Source organism: Arabidopsis lyrata (assembly GCF_000004255.2).
Source record: "Arabidopsis lyrata subsp. lyrata unplaced genomic scaffold ARALYscaffold_4, whole genome shotgun sequence".
In the NCBI taxonomy this organism is placed as follows: Eukaryota; Viridiplantae; Streptophyta; class Magnoliopsida; order Brassicales; family Brassicaceae; genus Arabidopsis; species Arabidopsis lyrata.
This window is the reverse complement of record NW_003302552.1, coordinates 9898674-9919822: the sequence shown is the minus strand read 5'-3', so window position 1 is coordinate 9919822 and position 21149 is coordinate 9898674. Positions and strand designations below refer to the sequence as shown.

The 21149-nt window shown below is 33.3% G+C and overlaps 1 protein-coding gene across 1 annotated transcript; it reads left to right on the top strand.

The window, feature by feature from the left end:
• The first annotated feature begins 1375 nt into the window (after window positions 1-1375).
• Window positions 1376-6312, top strand: LOC9315065 (protein NRT1/ PTR FAMILY 6.2). The gene is made up of 7 exons (XM_002880771.2): window positions 1376-1531; window positions 1617-1719; window positions 4006-4223; window positions 4498-4733; window positions 4818-5123; window positions 5199-5545; window positions 5632-6312. Exons 1-7 carry the CDS (start codon window positions 1529-1531, stop codon window positions 6150-6152), a joined length of 1734 nt encoding a protein of 577 aa, XP_002880817.1. The 5' UTR covers window positions 1376-1528; the 3' UTR covers window positions 6153-6312.
• The last annotated feature ends 14837 nt before the right edge of the window (window positions 6313-21149 follow it).

Genomic DNA, 21149 nt, shown 5'->3' with positions numbered 1-21149 from the left:
TTCATAAACATTTTCTTTTACAAAGAAAGTATCGATCCAATTCGATGTGTGTTATACTTCTTTACTACTTTAGAGCAGGTATACTCTATAAAAATGATATTGTTTACTACTTTTGAGGTATACTCTACTTTGAGGTAAATATCATTTTTATTTTACCTCTACTATTTTACAAAGAGTTTATATTTTACCGTAAAAGTTTTTTATTTTACCTCAACTCGTTTCTCTCGGTTACCGCCAAAATTGTTTTGTAGAGGAAGCCGTATAGACCTATCACTTTCGACTCGGTTTCACGAAAATCAACTTTTTAGTTTCTAACTATATCACACAGTCTTGTTACAAACTTGAATGTCGAAGATTCCTAAAACAAAACAACTTTAACCATTGTTATTCCTGACTACAACGTCTTTGTTCCTATCTACAAGACATTTTCCCTCTAGGGACTGTATCTACATGAAGATTTGAGACGGACCTCACTCTCGCGGTGTACTTGACGAAAAAATGTACCCAGACTTGCTTTGGTAATGAATTGGGCAAATCTTTCCACATGAGACGTCTTTCTTGTTCACATAGGATTATAGGAAGGTAGAGTAGTCATGTGCTAACTCTACATATGGTTTCCAGGAACCATGAAGACGTGGAAGTCACCAAAATACCAACTCCACTCCTTGCTTCCTTCCGACCATATATAGTAACCACACCAATATACCATCCTAATATTCCCACTCGAACACATGGAGAGTTAGAATGAGTGGCGGTTCGCGTGCACAATATAAAACTTTTCTCTCTACCCATCTCACCTCTTAACCAATAATAATAGTTTCTACAAAATTCATTACAGGTAATCAAATAAGTTTTTATTTAGTTAAAGTATCTTTATTGTCTACTATTTTCTCTTTGCCATTCTTCTTAGTTTGAGAAAAACATATGTGATATTCTACTATAGTTTCTCATTGCAATTCTTCTTATTTAGGAAAAAGATATATATTTTATATATGGTGCAGTTTTTCAACAGTTAGTGGAGAAGTAAAAAAAGAAGAGCTGAAACTTAATAGTAATGAACCTCGTAGAGAATCTTTACTTGATCTCGCCAAATATATTATGGAAATATATGCAAGTGTTCTTTTCATGATCCATATGAGTTCTGTAATCTGTACGTGTGTCTTTGGGTCAAACAAATAAGTTATCATAATAAAAGAGAAAATTTACAACAAATGAGAAAATAGTAATAAAAAAGTGAAAATGTAAAAAAAAGAGGAAAAAATAATTTCCAAAATAAAATTGAGAAATGATATAAAGTTGGAAAAAAAGTGTGATGAACCTATCTCTAAGACTTCACGTTTTTGCGATATGTCCCAAATCACATATAGTGGAAGGTCGGTGCTAGCTCTCTTTCATTCATTTTGTGGCTATAAAAAGGCAGTTTCCTCTCCATCATTATTTGCTTCTGTGGCTAACAAAGAGCAAACACTTAGAAGAAACTAAGAATACTCTCATCAAGGCATTAATTATTTGAAGATATAGAAGGAAAATGGTTTGGATAATCTTATTATTCTTACTTGTAAATTATATATTGGTTATAAGATTCGGCAACTTTAGATTGATGTGGTTGTTTTCAGGAGAGCAAAGGGAGTTGGACAGTGGCTGATGCCGTAGACTACAAAGGCCGACCCGCCGACAAATCAAAAACCGGTGGCTGGATCACTGCAGCTCTCATTCTTGGTTCGTCTTCTTCTTTACTACTTTACCTATACATATATATATATATATATATATATATACATATACATATCTTTGGTCCAACATGTATTACATATTTACATACACATATGCCATTATCAATAAGTATCTGTGTGAAATTTACTCACATAAGTCCTAGCTAAATATGAACAATTCTTCTTCTTCTTTATTTGACCGCATACTTTTTACTTATTTTTAACTAAAATCTTTATTTCTTACTTCATGTGACATTCATAACGACTATATATTTTTCCATTATGTAATATTCGGTAAATGAAGAAAATACATCTGTCGTGCACATATTCGCAGAGTAATCATTAGTGGATACATACAATATGTTTACACGTAGTTAATTTGATCAAGAAGGTGGCATGCGTATAAGTTTTGATTTCCCATATATAAGTTGTATAATTTGTGAATACTGAATACATGGTGATGATTGATGAACAAAAGAGACTCAATTTTCAAATCAGTCACACTCACACATGAATGATATGATTGAAATAAATATATTTGTATATAACAAATATGAAATGTCGTTGTTCTGAATCTCGCTGATTGAAAGAAAGATAAAGAGAAAAGGGACACGCCACATGGCTCCCCATCTCGCTTATCCAATCATAATATATATATATATTTTAATAAGTTTAATCATTCTCAAAAAGAAATATTGATTAGAAAGAGAAAAACGAAAATTAGATTTTGCATCTGTATTCACGTGTCTAGAGCATAATTATTAAAGGTATCTTAAAAATAGCTCTTAAAAATATTAAAGTAATAAATTTGGTTCTTAACTATGTTTTTGTTTCTTAGGTAAGCAAGCACCTTAGTTTTAAAGCTTATTTAGAAATTAATTTTAATCATTAAATTACTAAGATCATTTTAAGACAAATCTTAGGATTAAAGTTGATTAAAAATAATCAAACCAACATCTTAAAGCTAAGATTTGTATCTAAGTTAAGATGTTTTTCTTAACTTAAGATGTTGTAAGGTGTCACATTGTGATTAATTAAAAAGGATTGAAGAAAGATTTGGTCGAGCTGAGCATATATGGACAAAATATTCTAGAAATTAAGTTTAAAACATTTGTGCTTTATATTATTTATGTTATAAATTGTATCTCATGTATGTTTTAATTTTTTTAATTTGCAAAAATTATTAAATTTTCTATAATTATAAATTTCATTTTTATATTAATATTTTTTTTTCTAAGAACCACATGTTAAGAACCTACCATTAATCACACAAAAATCTTAACCCAAAATACTATCTCTTACCTATCACTTTTACAAATATATTACTTAAATATTCCTAAGATTTATTTTTAAGATACTACCAATAATCATGCTCTAAGATCTTTCCGTTAATCTTTCGAGAGCATAAAATGCCGACCTCAAAACCCTTGTTTTGTTCCTTAATATTCTCTTACAGAAACTACCAGTTGTCTTAATTACACAATTAGTCCAGATAATCCAAATTTTATTTTTGTTGCTTTCTGAGTTTAAAAATTAAAACTGATCATATATCTCCATCACTATCAGTTCCTTAATTTTTAAAATGACAAAAAGATTGAATTTTACAGCCATAACCTATCATAAATATTCTATATATGTTTATAAATATTTTAAACATGTTTCCAAAATAAATAAAATAATAGTTGGAGAATGAAAGCTCTATGGGTGTGACTGGTGTGGTTTAAGAAGAAAAGAGAAGAAAAATAAGAGAGGAAATGAGAAGAAAAGAAAAATAAATAGTAGAAGAAATTTGTATACCATGTATTTATGGGAGGAAATTTTATAGTTGTTTCTACTGAAAAGTAAAAGAATTGAGAAGAATTGGTTGGTGAATAAATTCTTCTTGATTGGAGGAATGACAGAGTAATTGAGAAGAATTATTTTTCTTTCCAATTCTTTTCCTCTATTTATAACATCCAGTCACACCGTATATGTTTTGAGTCTCAGTCACTTCACGTCTCTTTTTCGTATTAATTTACCTTTAGACATGCAACAAAACTTATTTATCAGTTTATGGCTACTTTCATGCGGTTTTCAAACATTATAATTTTCTAAATCCTAAAATATACAGATTCCTTACCATGAGTCATTTACTACTTAGAATCGATTTGGATTCTGAATTAACAAAAGAAAATAAGGATTAACACAACATTAGTTGAAGATTATTCTACTTGTATGTATGAAATGGACTCACAAATTAACTTAGAAGATGTACAAATGTTGACAGACTAAAAATGAAAAATATATATTGCAGGGATAGAAGTTGTGGAGAGGCTATCAACAATGGGAATAGCAGTGAATTTGGTAACATATTTGATGGAGACAATGCATCTCCCAAGTTCAACTTCTGCCAATATTGTCACTGACTTCATGGGCACTTCCTTCCTCCTTTGCCTGCTCGGCGGCTTTCTCGCTGACTCCTTCCTCGGCCGTTTCAAAACCATCGCTATTTTCTCAACCATTCAAGCTCTGGTAAGACTCTATCTAATAGCTTATATATAGCTCCAAAAAGGTCATTGTCACTAGTTGGTTTTACCATCTAGTAGTAGATGCGTCTAAGAGAATGAATAACCTGTATTTTTCTCCAAGATATCCGGTTCTAAAATTGTTTTTGTAAGGAAATTATCAATTAGAGCTCTATTAAAAATAAAATAAAATCACTTAGACACATCAAACAAAATGTATGCTATAAAATCTGCTAAGGTCTTGAAAATAGTTTGAGACGGTTTTGATGTCTCGTATACAGGGAACTGGTGCACTAGCGGTAGCAACTAAGCTGCCGGAACTACGTCCACCAACATGCCATCATGGGGAAGCTTGCATACCCGCGACGAGCTTCCAAATGACAATTCTTTATATTTCGCTTTACCTTATAGCTCTTGGAACTGGTGGCCTTAAGTCTAGTATCTCCGGATTTGGGTCTGACCAGTTTGATGACAAAGATCCTAAAGAAAAAGCTCACATGGCTTTCTTCTTCAACAGGTTAGGTTTAGAGTTTATTTTCATGGCATTGTAACATTGTTATAGTGTTCCTTTTTAAAATATAATCTTAATTGGCACATGCAGGTTCTTCTTCTTCATTAGCATGGGGACATTGTTGGCTGTGACTGTTTTAGTTTACATGCAAGATGAAGTGGGGAGATCTTGGGCTTATGGAATCTGCACTGTCTCTATGGCTATAGCTATAGTAATATTCTTGTGTGGGACTAAGAGATACCGTTATAAAAAGAGTCAAGGAAGTCCCGTTGTGCAAATCTTTCAGGTCATAGCGGCTGCATTTAGGAAGAGGAAAATGGAACTACCTCAAAGCATTGTTTATCTTTATGAAGATAATCCTGAGGCCATAAGAATCGAACATACTGATCAGTTTCAGTAAGTTTCTCTATTCAATTTTCACATAGAAAAAGAAGTAAATTTTGTATCTTATATATAAAATCTCGTGTGTAGCTTGTTGGATAAGGCAGCCATAGTTGCAGAAGGAGATTTCGAACAAACCCTAGATGGAGTCGCAATTCCAAACCCTTGGAAGCTAAGCTCAGTGACCAAAGTTGAGGAAGTGAAAATGATGGTTAGGCTTTTGCCTATTTGGGCAACAACTATAATTTTCTGGACAACATATGCCCAAATGATTACATTCTCGGTTGAGCAAGCTTCGACTATGAGACGTAACATTGGAAACTTCAAGATCCCAGCTGGTTCCCTCACCGTGTTTTTCGTTGCGGCTATTCTCATAACTCTAGCTGTCTATGACCGTGCCATAATGCCTTTTTGGAAGAAGTGGAAAGGAAAACCAGGTGACATAAGATGCATACAACATTCATATATCTATATTTTTGCATATATATATATATATATATATTAACATGCCTTAACATTTCAGGTTTCTCTAGCCTACAAAGAATAGCTATTGGATTGGTCTTATCAACCGCTGGAATGGCAGCTGCAGCTATAGCTGAGCAAAAGCGTTTATCGGTTGCGAAATCTAGTTCACAAAAAACATTGCCTATAAGTGTGTTCTTACTTGTTCCACAATTCTTCTTAGTGGGAGCTGGGGAAGCTTTTATTTACACTGGCCAACTTGATTTCTTCATTACCCAATCACCTAAAGGAATGAAAACAATGAGCACTGGACTCTTCTTGACCACTCTATCACTAGGTTTCTTTGTCAGCAGTTTCTTGGTCTCAATCGTCAAGAGGGTCACTTCAACTTCTACTGATGGAGGATGGCTAGCTGATAACATCAACCACGGCCGACTCGATTACTTTTATTGGCTTTTAGTCATTCTCAGTGGAATTAACTTCGTTGTCTATATCATATGTGCCTTGTGGTTTAAGCCAACGAAGGGTAAAGACTCAGCAGAGAAGGAAAATGGCAAGGGATTTTCTGTTGAAGACTGCTAAATTTTGTTTTGAAATAATTTTCTTGTGTACCATATTATCTTGCAACAATGTGGCTTTCCAATTATGTTTCTTGTATATTAAGCAATTGGGTTGTTTCTAGATTCCTCCCGGTCTCAATCATTGTGTCTTCACTGTTTATGTTATTCACTTTTTTTTTTTTCATCGTGATAAATAATTATTTAACTAAGCTCAAGTATACTTTTAATTTTCTGGTTACGACTGTCGCGATCCGATTAATCTTTTAGGTTGTATGCTTTAGTAGGTCGAGAAAATGAGATCCACACCATTTCAAATCTCTTTATCTTTGTCTATTGTCCGGAACATTGTAGAACTTTGGAGAACATCTTGCAACATTAAAGAAAGTCTTAAAAGTTGTAGAAAAGTTTTGAAAGATCTAGATTAATTTCGACCGGATTAAATCCATCTTTATCATATCGTTCATTTTGAAGGTAAACTTGTATTTTAAAGAGTAGGATCTTTCATTAGTAGTGAGTTATGAAGAAGATGTGTACCAAAATTCTATTAAATAGCTTAATGAACATTATATTTGTTTTAGAGTTTCTCTGCAAAGCTCACGAGGTAGGTATAGCTTAATGAACATTATATTTGTTTTAGAGTTTCTCTGCAAAGCTCACGAGGTAGGTATAGGTTTATGAGAATGTCTTATTGATTACAATGTGAATGTTACAATATATATAGGAGAGTTAAAAGAGAATTAGGGATTAATGAATGGCTAATCTACCCTTAGCATATACATACTCTACACGCCCCCTCAAGATGGAGGGAGTTTCGTCACTCCAATCTTGTCAAACAGTTCATGAAACCGAGATCGAGCTAGCAGCTTCGTAAGAGCATCGGCGAGTTGATCGTTCGTAGAAACATGTGTGACGCGCAAAGCTCCAGACCGAACATTGTCGCGAATGAAATGTTAATCCAATGCTAAGTGTTTCATTCTTGAGTGAAAGACGGGATTAGCACAGAGATTCGTGGCTCCTATATTGTCACAATAAACAACCGGTGTAGTAGGTAGCGTAACACCAAGTTCAATTAACACAGAGCAAACCCACCGTATCTCAGAGGCCGTATTAGCGACCGCTCGGTATTCAGCTTCGGTAGATGATCTACCTACCCCTTTTTGTTTCTTTGAGGACCATACAATTGGAGTCTTGCCAAGGTACAAGATATAACCGTTGGCAGAGACCCAGTCATCAGTATCCCGAGCCCAATCTGTGTCAGAATACGCATGGAGAGATAGAGGTGAATTTGCGTGGAGGAAGATACCGTGAGATAGCATACCAGAGAGATAGCGCAATAAATGTTTGACGGCTTGCCAGTGTAAATCAGTGGGTCGATGCATAAACTGAGAAAGTCGGTTCACCACATAAGCAATGTCCGGTCTCGTGAAGGCCAAATATTGGAGGCGGCCAAGTACTGTTCTGTACTCATGTGGGTCGTCAAGCATCGTTCCGGAATCAAGAGTCAGCTTAGGATTTGCTGCCATTGGAGTCGAAACCGGATTGGCTTCTAGCATGTGTGTCTTCGTCAACAGATCAAGGAGATACTTCCGCTGCATTAGATGGAGACCACGAGACGTCCGAGTGGCTTCTATACCCAAAAAATAAGATAAATCTTTCGGGTCCTTGAGAGAGAAGCGATTAGCTAAACCGACGATGAACCCGGAGATCAAGGCTGGACGCGATCCCGTGACAATTATGTCATCCACATATACCAAGATGTAGACAATATCAGCACCTTTGATATATATATGAAGACAGAAGTATCGGGAAGAGAATTGTAAAACCCAGCAAGGCATAAAAATGTTTTGAGTTCTTGGTACCATGCCCGGGGTGCTTGTTTTAAGCCATAAAGCGCCTTCTTTAACTGGCACACATAATGCGGTCGATCCTTATCAACGAAGCCTGGAGGTTGAGAAACATATATTTCGTCGGTTAGTGTTCCTTGCAAGAAGGCATTGTTGTTATCCAATTGCTTAATTACCCACGACCGTGACACCGCAAGCTGTAGTACCAACCGTTTTGTCAATGATTTCACCACCGGACTGAATGTTTCCGCATAATCAATACCATATTGTTGATTAAACCCTCTTGCTACCAATCAAACTTTATACCTGTCAAGTATACCATAAGGAAGATACTTTATTAGTATTACACAAGCGATAAACGGATATAAGGTTTTTGTGAATATTGGGAACGTATACGATATCATTTAAAGCTAGGGAACGAGTAAGGGTAGAGAGGTTTGATGAACAAGTATGCTAGATGGTAAGACTTGAGCCATCATCAATGGTGACCTCTTCTCCACCATTGTACGGTTGATGGAGAGCAAGGTTGTTCAAATCGGTGGTGAGATGATGTGTTGCGCCACTGTGAAGGATCCACGGGTTTGGATTGTAGGATGAAGATGCTGCAACCATGTTGGCACGAGGTTTCCAAGGCACATGAGATGGTGAGTATTGACTCGGAGTGGACATTGTACCACCGGAAAACTGAAGCTGCGAACAACGTCTAGCGCCATGGCCAAAAACTCCACAAATTTGACATTTACCTTGGTATCAACGCGAGTATTGATCATTGTGTGGTCGGAACAGTTGGTTTTGTTGCCATGTTTGGTTCGACTTGTTGTTGAATCGTTGTTGCTGTCCACGATAGTTGTTGCCATTGTTGTTCTTGTTGCCACCGTTGCCGCGATAATTTACGGCATTTGCTGTGATCGGGAGAGAATAAGAATCAATGGCCGCCTGTGCTTGAAGTTTAAATTCATGGTTAATCAACTTCTCGTGAAACTCCGTGATTGATGGAGCTTTCTCACGACTTGCAGTCTGATCCAGCACCTACTTGTAGTCATCCGGGAGACCCTCAAGAACAAAATCAATCTGGTCTTCATGAGTATAAGGAGCACCGAGTAACGCCAGCTGATCAAACCGTGTGGTAAAGCCCCGTACGTACTCACTGATTAACATGTTTCCTTTCTTCCAGTGTTTGATTTGTCATCGCAGTTGGAGAATATGACTTCGTCTAGGTTTGGCATAAGTATCCAAGAGCTTCTCCCATGCCGCAGCGGATGTGTCGACCGTAGAGAGAATCGGCTGAACATTGACGGAGATAGCACCAAGTAAGGCACCGTAGATGAGCTTATATTGTCTCTTCCATTGAGTGAACTCACGATTAACTATGGTGGTACCATCTGTGATGATGGTACACGGTGGTGCGACGAGCGAGCCATCGACATAACCGGCGAGACCATGGTCATCGAGTATCGCGTGGACTTGATGGCTCCACATGAGGAAATTAAAATCGGTGAGTTTGGTAACGTTTTCCATATTGACATTGAGAATGGTAAGTGAGTCGGCCGTCATGATCACAGTGTCAGAGTAAGTAGCCGGAGAGGACGCCATTGCAATTTGAAAGAAGAGAAGCTTTGAAAATGAGATTTGAAAACGTGACGGCTACTGTTTTAAGAGAATCGAAGCTCTGATACCGTATAGGTTTATGAGAATGTCTTATTGATTACAATGTGAATGTTACAATATCTATAGGAGAGTTACAAGAGAATTAGGGATTAATGAATGACTAATCTACGCTTAGCATATACATACTGTACAATAGGATCGTGCATTTGATTCACCAAAGAACTGCAAAACTCATGAGCCGGTTCTTTAATATATTTATTGTCGGCTTATTGTTAAAAAAATGTTTTAAGTAGCCTAAATCACATAATCCAATACGTGTGAATATAATTTTGAATACAACATTATTAAGGTGGTGTTATTCAATGATGGATTTTAATAGAATTGAAATCCAATACTAATCCAGTGTTATATTCAACTAATGATTCTAAATCTAACTTTAAAATCTGGTGTTCTTGAATCTTATACTTCATTAGATTTTAATAGTTTGGTGTTATTCAACTAAGATTTAAAAGACTTCATTAAAATCCAGTGTTATTCAAAACTAAAAGACTTGTAAAATCTTTGTATATTAAATCATTTGAAATGAAACCTCTTTGGAGTTTCATGAGTAAATTATTGGAATCAAAATCCAAGATATACTGCATAGATTTTAAAATCCACACAAATAGATTCTTAAAAACAATATCAGAAAGCAAATATAAACCTTAAAAAATTGACTTTAACTCCATCATTAACTAACACCCTCTAAATATATGATTATCGTTGACTAGAGAAAATCCAGGAGTAAATAAAGCCCAGTTCTAAAAATCTCCATTTGGTCTGATTACTCCCTGCTTAATCGTTAGGTCCACCCTCTCCGCCTCGACTAATGACTAATCCCTAAAAAAAATCAGTCATCCGATTACTCTCCGCTTTATCCGATTAATTCCTACCTAATCCGATTATTTTCCGTCTATTCTTTCATATCCCGATTTTTTTTTATTACAACTATAAAACAACTTTTTTTTTTGTTAGTCCAGCATTTGAATTAGAAGTTTGTGATATTTTACAATAATTTATGTTCAAATTTTTAATAAAAATCATAATTTTTAATAAAAAATCATAAAAATTTACCTTAAAATATATTTTTATGTGTTTACTGCAATTTTGAAAATAATATTTTATTAATATATTTTTAAAATATTAAAATAATTCTAAAACTAGTCCCCGATTAATCGTCAATTTTAATCCGATTTTCCGATTAATAGTTAGGTCCATACCGAACGTCCGACTAGCGCCTAGCAATTTTTCAAACAAGGAAATAAAGTATACATTTGACAGATGAGTTGATTATTAAAATATATTTTGATCAATTTTTATTTCTATTAATTATTTAATTTCACTTTAGTTTTGTTAGTTACTAACAGTACATATATAGAAAAATTATTTTCTTATGTACCTAAAATTTTAACAAAAAAAAGCATACAATGGTTGAAACAACCGGACCCGTTTTTTTTAAAAAAATTTATTAACTAATATCTCCATAAATATTAATTAATTTTTCCAATTAAAAATCATGCGAAAACCAACACAACTAATATCAAAAATCCAAATTCAACTTATTATAATTTAACCAACATAAACCAGCAAATTATCTAACAATTCTAACAACTTCTAAATCCAAAATTCCATCATACTAAAACAATAAACTAACACCAACAAGACCCTAGATCATCCTCCTCTCCTCGCCATGATTCTACGATCACACTTTATCTTTACCTGCACCAAGAAAAGAGATGCATACGTATTTCAATAAATAGTTAGTGAGGCGATCCTCTCATGTACGAGTTATATACACAAGCAACTAAGATCACAAATCAACACCTAATTCATGAAAACAAACCAAACCAATGAAATCATCCAATAACACAACCATCTAACGGATTTCAATTCTAGATCCATCAAAAATCCAACCTACACATCGCAACAAACAATCACATAATCCCAATAGCTTAGATAAGCTCATGGTCACGCACTCACCTCAACACCACACAACCACAATTGACTTCTTCCTCACGTCAACAGTATCTTAAATCACCCTATAGCTAACCACCACAATCAAAACATCAATTAAACCAAACTGTAAAATTCTGGAAAAAATCACATAATTGTCAGCCTGGAAGATTGGATCACGAAACGAGATCTAACCATCCACTTTCAAATCCCACTATTGAAAGCCTTCTCCTAGACGTCCTGAAGCTACCCTAAAAATTTCCTGACGATCAGACAAAGGTTTCGCCCGAAATCTCTCTTTGAACACACAATGGTCCAAATCGCGTCTGAAACAGATTAGCTCACGAAAACAAAATAACTCTTAGTATAATGACTAAAATCAATATCCCCAAAAGGCTACAACTGGATATAAGTCTTATTTACAATCCCTGAAAGTTTCGTTACCTTTGGAAACGATTTGATATGTTGAAACTCTGTTTTACCAAAACGTATCCTGTCTGCCTCTCTTTTCTCTTTCTCTCTTTTTCTTTGCAGGTCACGACACAGGAGAAGAGGAGGCTGGTGTCGTAATATAGAGAAAAAATAGGGTTCCCTGGTTTAGTTTAATTAAACCAGAATTTTACTAAACCGAGAATTAATTAAATAAATACTACAAGAAAACAGTCGATTTGTCACGCACCTTTGCGAGAGCATTTCAAGTAATTTACTACGAGAAGGACGCGTGTCGCACTTCCATCGCAAAACTTGCGAGGGACAGTTTCTCTCGCAACTTTGCGAGGGGGTTACGAGTACTTTGCGGAAACGATTTAATACGTCGCAAATCACCCGCACATACCTTGGAAATTTTTACCCTAAACCCTAAAATACGTACAAGTGTTTTGCGATCTTTGATTTTCATTTATAAAAGTGAATCCAAGAGACCATATAATCAGACAAGTTGAATATATGGTGATGCATAAAAAAAAGGTTGGATAGGTATCAATATTAACTTTTTCAATAGAAAACGTTATAAACATTGATTCATATAATAGGAAAACATAAGACATCATTTCTGTATTTGAGGAAAATGAATGATCCTAATGTAGATAATTAATTCCTAATGATTCAAAAAAATGAATCCGAATGATTTTTAGTAGTGTTTCGTTGTTTTTTTCAAATTGATTCTCTTTTGCGAGGGTTTTGCGAGGGAGTACTAGTAATTCCCTCGCAAAACTAAACCCTAAATCAAGCGTTTGCGAGGGACTTGCAAGGCGTTCGTAGCACTTCCCTCACAAATCTTTACCCTAAACCCTAAATTATTACCCTAAACCCTTAATCTTTACCCAAAACCCTAAATTATTTAAAATATTTAGTCATGTTTTTGTTTTGCTGAGGAACTTACTAGAAATAATAGGAAAATGAATCAGAATAAATGAATCAGAAAATGAATAAGATATGATTAATAATATTTAAGCATGTCTTTGTATTTTTTGAAAACCCTAATGAAGACTTTGCGAGAGATTTACTAGGGAGCCTCGCAATGCCCTCGCAATGTATGCCTCGTTTTTATTGGTTGTTTTGGCGGTTCCTCGCAAAATACTAGCAAATATTGCGAGGGAATTGCGACGTGTCAAATATCTATATATATGAATGACCTAGTTTGAGCTTCGCTCAAACCCAGCCGCAAATCGAGAAAATCCTAATCTCTCCGATCTCTTCCTTCGCCGATTCTCTCTTCTCCGATCTCTTCCTTCGCCGATTCTCTTCCTTTCTCCGATTCTCTCCTCTATGATTCACTTCATACTCCGATTCTCTCTTCTCCGATCTCCGATTGTCTCTTCTCCGATCTCCGATTCTCAGATCAGAAGATTCTTTGAAAGGTTAAGTGTTTTCTCTCTATAATCTTTGTACTTTATTCGCCGATTTGATTTATTAATTTGATTTAGGGTTTAAATTCGAGTTAGTGTTTCTTTAGGGTTTGATTTGTGGTTTTAGTTTGATTTAGGGTTTTAAATCACGAAACAAGATCACAAAAGATTGGATCACGAAACGAGATCCAACCGTCCACTTTCAAATCCCACTGTTGAAAAGCTTCTTCTAGACGTCCTGAAGCTACCCTCAAAATTTTGTGACGATTAGACCAAGGGTTCGCTCGCAATCTCTCTTTGAACACACACTGGTCCAAATCGCGTTTGAAACAGAAGAGCTCACAAAAACAGAGATAACTCTTAGAATATTGAGTCAAATCAATATCCGCAAAAGGCTACAATTAGATATAAGTCTTATCCACCCCTGAAATTTTCGTTACCTTTGGAAACGATTCGATATGTCAAAACTCTGTTCTACCAAAACGTATCATGTCTGCCTCTCTTTTTCCTTCACTAAACTTCAACCTCTCCCTTTTCCTCACACTAACCAGCTCTCTTTCTCTCTTTTTCTTTGCAGGTTACGGCACAGGAGAAGAGGAGGCTGGTGTCGTGATATAGAGAAAAAATAGGGTTCCCTGGTTTAATTTGATTAAACCAGAATCTTACTTAACCGAAAATTAATTAAACCCCCTCTTTTGTCTAATTAATAAATCGACCCTTTTAGAAACCAGTTGAAATTGAACCGACTATACTTCAATTCCCGACATAAACATCCATTTTTTTATTATTTTTCGGAACACGGGCGTTACAATGGTACTATTAATTATACTAACTCGATATCCGCGCTACACTGCGCAATATTGTTTTTAGTTTTTTATTTAATATAAAAATAATTTATAATAATTAGATGATATCTTACATTCACTTAGATTATAGCAGTTTTTACTTCTCATAGTTAATTTTTATTTATATAGAAAATTTTGTAATTATAATATAGTCTCTATCTGCCAGCATTGATATCTATAGAAAAAAATGATATTGTTAAAGTAAAATTATAGTATCTTTTTCAACTAGAAGTTTTTTTTTTCTTTTTCATTTGCCTTTTTTTTTATCAATCATATGGCTTATTTATAAACTTGTAACTGATCTCCATATATCGTGGATCTTCATATTGATCAGACTGCTGGTTTTATCGGTCCGACCGAAACCAATCTAGATATCTTCACACATTTCATATTTTTTTTATTGGCTCATACTTTTTAGATTTATTGAAAACAAATTTTTTGAAGGAGTAATGTAGATTTGTTTTTGATCAAAAGACATACCAGATTAAGCTCCCAATGGAAGAGAGATAGGATTAACTATAGAAGATACATCACTGGAGTCTTCACTTATGGTATACCATGTGACACAAGAAAAATAATTTTCGAAAGAGATGACATTGACAACTTTAGAGATCTCAATGACCTCATCATAAAATCAAATAATTCGAAGTTAATATTTTAACTAGATTATGATCCATTGTAGTTGTGATAATATGAGGCTTTAACCTATTTTATTACATTTTCGATATGGTTTTGATAAGAGTTTATGTAACAAATAAAATGTGAAACTACTTATCCATATTAATTATCAAAATTCCAGCTGGATCTAAAAATTTGATAATTCATTTGCATGTCTAGCTACTTAAAACATATATATGTTTTTTATCAACATGAACCAACTATCAAAACATTAATGTTAAATAACAATACTAATATATTATCATATAACATGTTAGGAGTATATACAAAATATAATATAAATGATTAAGATAAATTGTAGCGACATAAAGAACATACATCATTCATTTGTAGCCAACTAACTAGAAAAAAATCACAAAAGTTATGACCTCAAAGTATATACCTCATAATATGATAAATTTTATATGGTTCTAGACATATCCTACATGTGATGACTTCCTTGCCTTTTTTCAATCAATCAAAAATATTTTTCTTTATAACGAGTTAATTGAATATAACGCTAATGTTTTTTTGATTACACTCTCTTTGATGTCATATCTAACCGATTATACTTTCTCTTTATATTGGTTTTGATGTCTTCGCCCAGCCGATTTTTGATGTCTCAATCGACAAATGTATGAATCTTTACAAGTTACAATGACTGTTCTACATCTAAAATGAAACTTTGATTATGTGGGATGAGAATTTAGAGTGATTGTATGATCTTACAATTTCAAATAAGATGAATTGCTCATCTTTACTTATATTGTTTCAAATACTTTGATTATTAGATCTTCCAAAACTTATTTATCTTTGATCAAATTCACTATAAAAAATTTAGTTGAAATTCTATGGTTAAAAGTCTCTAAACTGTGAAAATGGCAAAATTATCTAATATAATTTGCATATCTCAATAAAGAAAAAAAAAAATTTGCAAGTTGAAGAGCTCGTCAAAAAAATGTTTTAAGAAAAAAGGGATATAAAACTAATTAAAATTTAACGTTAGAGAGGTTCTTTTGATAGTCAAACGTAGAGGTGGGCGTTCGGGTTTGGGTCAGATATTTCGGATTTCTGGGTTTAGAGGTATAGGACCCGTTCGAATATTTTTAAATTTTGGATTCGGATCGGGTTCGGATCGGATATTTTGGGTTCGGATTCGGATTCGGATTACTCGACGTTTTCAAATATTAAATTTTTATAACTAAATCTATCAAAACTACTTGAAAAATACGCAAAATATCTAATAACTTTGAACATTTTTTACCCAAATTTACTCAAAATTAGATTAAATACCCCAAAATATTCGATATTTTCAACACTTAGGTTCTTACAAATATAAATATTTACTATGTATTTAAATTGTGGGTATGTTCAGATTCAGATCTGATTCGGTTTTTGATTTTCAGATTTGGGAGTCTAGAGCCCGTTTGGATATTTTAGATTTCGGGTTCGGATTCGGATCTGGTGCTCGGGTTCGGATATTATACCCACCCTCAAAACAATTGATTTCAATAAAATTACATCTAGTTATAATAAATTTCAAAGTGAATTTTCCTCTTATTTTTTTAAAGAGGAATTCTTCTAGTTTCATTAACAATTTTAAGTACAACATATTTAATGTCTCTAGGAAAAATTTAACCATAACTTGTCCCAGATTACAAACATAAATTTTTATTATTACATCGATGAATTTTGTTTGGGATTACGTTATTTAGCTTTTACTAATTGAGAAAATCGTACATTTGTGGTATGATGTTGACAAACACAATATTAACGTTAGCTTCAGACTCACATACAGTCAAGCCATGCCACATATCATGGTAGAGTTTGATAGTCTTGTCGCTGGTGGTTGCCTTTTTGAACAAAGCTTTGCTCTTCGCTAATCAGCTATAGTGTCTGCTTCACTTTGAAAGACAAAAAAAATGAATTGTAATCTAATGGAGAGTTTTTTGAGTTTTGTGCTCGCTTGCAACAATTTAAGTTCGGTTTTGAAGCATGGTTTGCCTTGGTATATGAGAGGATTATTTCTTATCTTCATAGAAACCAAGTTATATAATTAATATACTATATTTAGTTATATGTCTAAGGTTTGATTGATTATCTCTCATATTAAGAATTATATGTTATGTGAAAAAGAATTTTTACGTGGAGTGTTAAGAATTAAAGAACATATTCCTAAATCATTGCAAAAGAAAAAGTTAAAATTAATGAGAAGAAGAAGATGGAGTGCATAGATCGTAAATCATCAAAAAGAAGAAGATATTCAAAGAAGAGTTAGTTTTGTTACCTTAATGGCAAAAATAAAGAAAGATATTTGACTTGAGTTAAGTCCACATAAAGTTTAGATTTTTTGGTTGTTTAGAGTTGGATCAAATGAAAAGAAAAGGAAGCAAGAGATCAACGACAAAATAAGGAGAATAAAGTTGTGTTCTGACTTTTTCACCACAAACTAAGTGAAAAAGTAACCAACTAAAATTTTGGTTAGACCAACAAAGAAGAATATTGTGTTGATTAAAACTCTTGAAGACTAAGTCATGAACTATGAATATAAAATTCAACATATCTATACAATTATAATACATACTAAGAGGGTGTTATTGATTTGAGCATTTAGGTGGAGTTACAATTATTTAAAATTTATTAAGATTGTATTGTTATTTATTTAAGATTTTTGAAAACTCTATTAAAGTTTGGTGTTATCAATTTACATATTTGTAAAAAGTAATCTAAAATCTTTATAAATTTAGAGTTCATGATTTTATAAAGTTAATAAAAGTCATGTGTTATTCAAATAAAATGACCGTCACCTTTGTGAAAAAATACCTTCGAAACTCGCTCAAACATCAAATCAATTGTGTGAGCAGCGCAATCTGGCCAAAATATATTATGTCTCTTCTCTTTCAGCATATTGTATCTACTACGTTGTTTGTACCATTATCGTCACTGCTTAAACAAATGTTCCTTTACCAATATCTTCAATGCACTTGTCTATATACATGAAGATGAATCAATGAGAATCTTTAAATATGTTTGAAAAAAAACATGTAACTCTCTTGAATTGACTCACAAATTCATTATGCTTCTCTTTTTTCATACCAGTCAATGCATTTGTCATCAAAAAGCAACTTTGTCCTTCCCATTATACTTTTAGATTCTACAAATTTTTCTTTGCCCTCTCTTGATCTTCATTTTAACAATGGTTGCTCTCAATTAAACAAAAACTAGTGAATACAACGCTGAATAAAGAGCTTTATTAATAGCTCAGCAATAATTACCTTATCTTGGTAACTCTACAATAAAGTGCGTAATACAGATGTTGTCACGTCTCCATTGATATGCGATCAGCTAAGGCTTGCTTCTGATGAAAATCTTCAGAAACTTATGGATTTTCTCGAGCTTGATGAGTATGCTGCAGAACTATTTTTACATCTTTAAATAACAATATCTAACTTTTTGTGTACTCACTATGCGTTTTGTTTTCATGGAAGAACCACTTGGAACCAAGAATGGAGGAATTAGATTCTACTGGCAGATTTTAACTCCAATAGAAGACTTGCCAGACCTAAAATATTAATGGTAGAAAGACTAAGTAAAGCTTGTATTTTATTAATAAACTAGATAAGGCCCGCCTAAACAGGCAGATGTAAGAACTAAATGTAAATTTTTATCGATAATATTTGAATTCTAAGTATAATCTAAAGTTTTTTTAATATTTAATTTAATAATTAAGTTTTAAACCAAAGTTCAGTATTACACATTCTATTTTGTTATGTAATTTAATTCTATATTTCATCATAATAAACAGAATTTAAAGTCTACACACTCTATCTTATTGATAATATTTGAATTCTAGATAGTAATCCACAAACTTTTCTATATTTAATTAAGTATTTTTTATAAAACCAAATTTTAATTTTAGGCATTCCATTTTGCAATGCAAGTTAACTATATATTTCATCATAATAAACTAGATTTTGATTCTATACACTTCATCTTAATGGATAAGTGCCAAAAGTTTTATATCAAAATAATATGCATATCATATCAAATCTATATCTTAGTTAATATTTAAAAATTTAACAAAAAACAAAACATAATTAAACTGAAAAATAAAAATCCATAAAAAAAGTTTGTAAAACAAACACTATTTAAAATATAGTTTTTCTATATGACATAACTTCTTAAGTTAATTTTAATTCATGTCAAACTAATTTTAAATGACTTCAAATTAATAAATAAAACAAAAATAAAACTATAATAACATTCTCATCAAGTAGTGGAAAATTAATTTCTATAAGCCATTTTTCCAAAAAAAATTTGTTTTCACTTATGACTACATGCATAAAATTCTTAGAATAAAACATAAGTATAACTATGACTAAATTAACGTTAATAACTTATATTGCTATTTTGAACTTTAATAGTTATTGTTTATTAGTTAGTATCCATGCTAAATGATTTTTTTGGGCAAGAAAAAAAATACTTAATACATGCTAAATTTAATTGATCAGTGACATCTGTAAAATTAATGGCTATGATAGCATCGGATTTTAGAATGGCAGTTGATGCACTTGCTGATGGATTGCTTGATAAACTTTTTGATGGATTGTCTAACGAACTGCCTGAAGTACTTTTTGTATCAGACCAGCTTGTACCAAATGAGAAAACCTATCATTTCCTTCTTTTTGTGCGTCCCAGAGCCATATATGGAAATCTGGAGATCCCCTACACTACTCAAAAAGGTTCACACTCAAGCAAGCCTTGGTGCACCTTTTCCGGAGCCGAAGGAGATCAAATCACAACGGCTCTATTCTGATCAGTTTTTGCGCAACCTGAAACTTCATATAGAGTTTGTACGTCCCAAAACGATATTATTACTTGTCAAGGTTGCCAAGACTCAAGAGCACCAAGACTTTCCTATTTTAGCCATGGATCACCAATAAATGTCAAACAACTCTATTTTTATTTACTTCTTGCGAACTGTTTCCTACTTTCTAGCTTTATGACCGTTTATTTGAGCATTATATATGCTCACCTTAGTCTTTCATTTATATTTAACCCTTCTTCAAAAATTATTAAGTAAAACGTTAACTCTTGGAAAATCATTTGATGGCCTTTGCAATGAAAACATGTAGGCTCTCCAGACAGAACTAGTCCCGAAGATATTTGACAAAGTTGGAGAGAGTCGGGCCTCATATGTCTGATCTATTTTCTCGTGGTAAAGACTTTAAGATCACTCACCTCACGAATTTGCCGTATTTTCATTTTTTTGTTTTTAATGTAATCTTGGATTTGTAGGTCTTATTTTTTGAGTTTCGCAGATTTTTAGAACCTTCCAAAACGGGAAAAATGTCATTTAATCCCCCAACTTTCAAATTGTAGCCATTTAATACATCAACTTCATATATGACCATTTTAAACATGAACTAAACGTTGACTAACATTTGAGACATATAAATTCGTTGACCAGACCAAAATAGACATGCCATTAACAGTCGTTAACAGAACCTCTAACGCCCGTTATCACCTCTAACGACTCTGTTAGTCAACTTTCAAATTGTGGCCATTTTAAACATCAACTTCATATGTGGCCATTCAAAACATGAACTAAACGTTGACTAACAATTTGAGACATGAGATTCGTTGATCAGGCCAAAATAGACATGTCTTAATCAGTCATTAACAGAACCTATAACACTTGTTATTACCCATTATCGAATCTGTTAGTCTACCCAAAACGACGTCGTTTTGAAAATAATCGACAGAAAATCAAGACAAAATTGTTTTAAAGCAGAATCCTAGGACATAGTTTGATATAGAGAAAATCGTAGAGCCAGTAATTGGAAGCAAACAAAGGTTTTTTCGTTTATATATTTGTTTTAAATCTTAAAAGGAATCATGGAAGCAAACTTGTAGACCCATCATAGGACTAAATGTAGCTTTTCTGAAATAGAACTGTTTATTTTGTTTAAGCTGTTGTAGAAATAGATTTGGGGATTAAGTGTTTTCATTTGGGAAAAATCGTGCTTCTCTCTCGATTATCTTCAAAACGAAGTCGTTTTGGACATACTAACAGAGTAGTTAACGGGTGATAACAGATGTTATAGGTTTTTTTAACGACTGATGACGTCATGTCTATTTTGGCCTGGTCAACGAATTTTCATGTTTCAAATATTAGTCAACGTCTAGTTCATGTTTTAAATGGCCACATATGAAGTTGATGTTT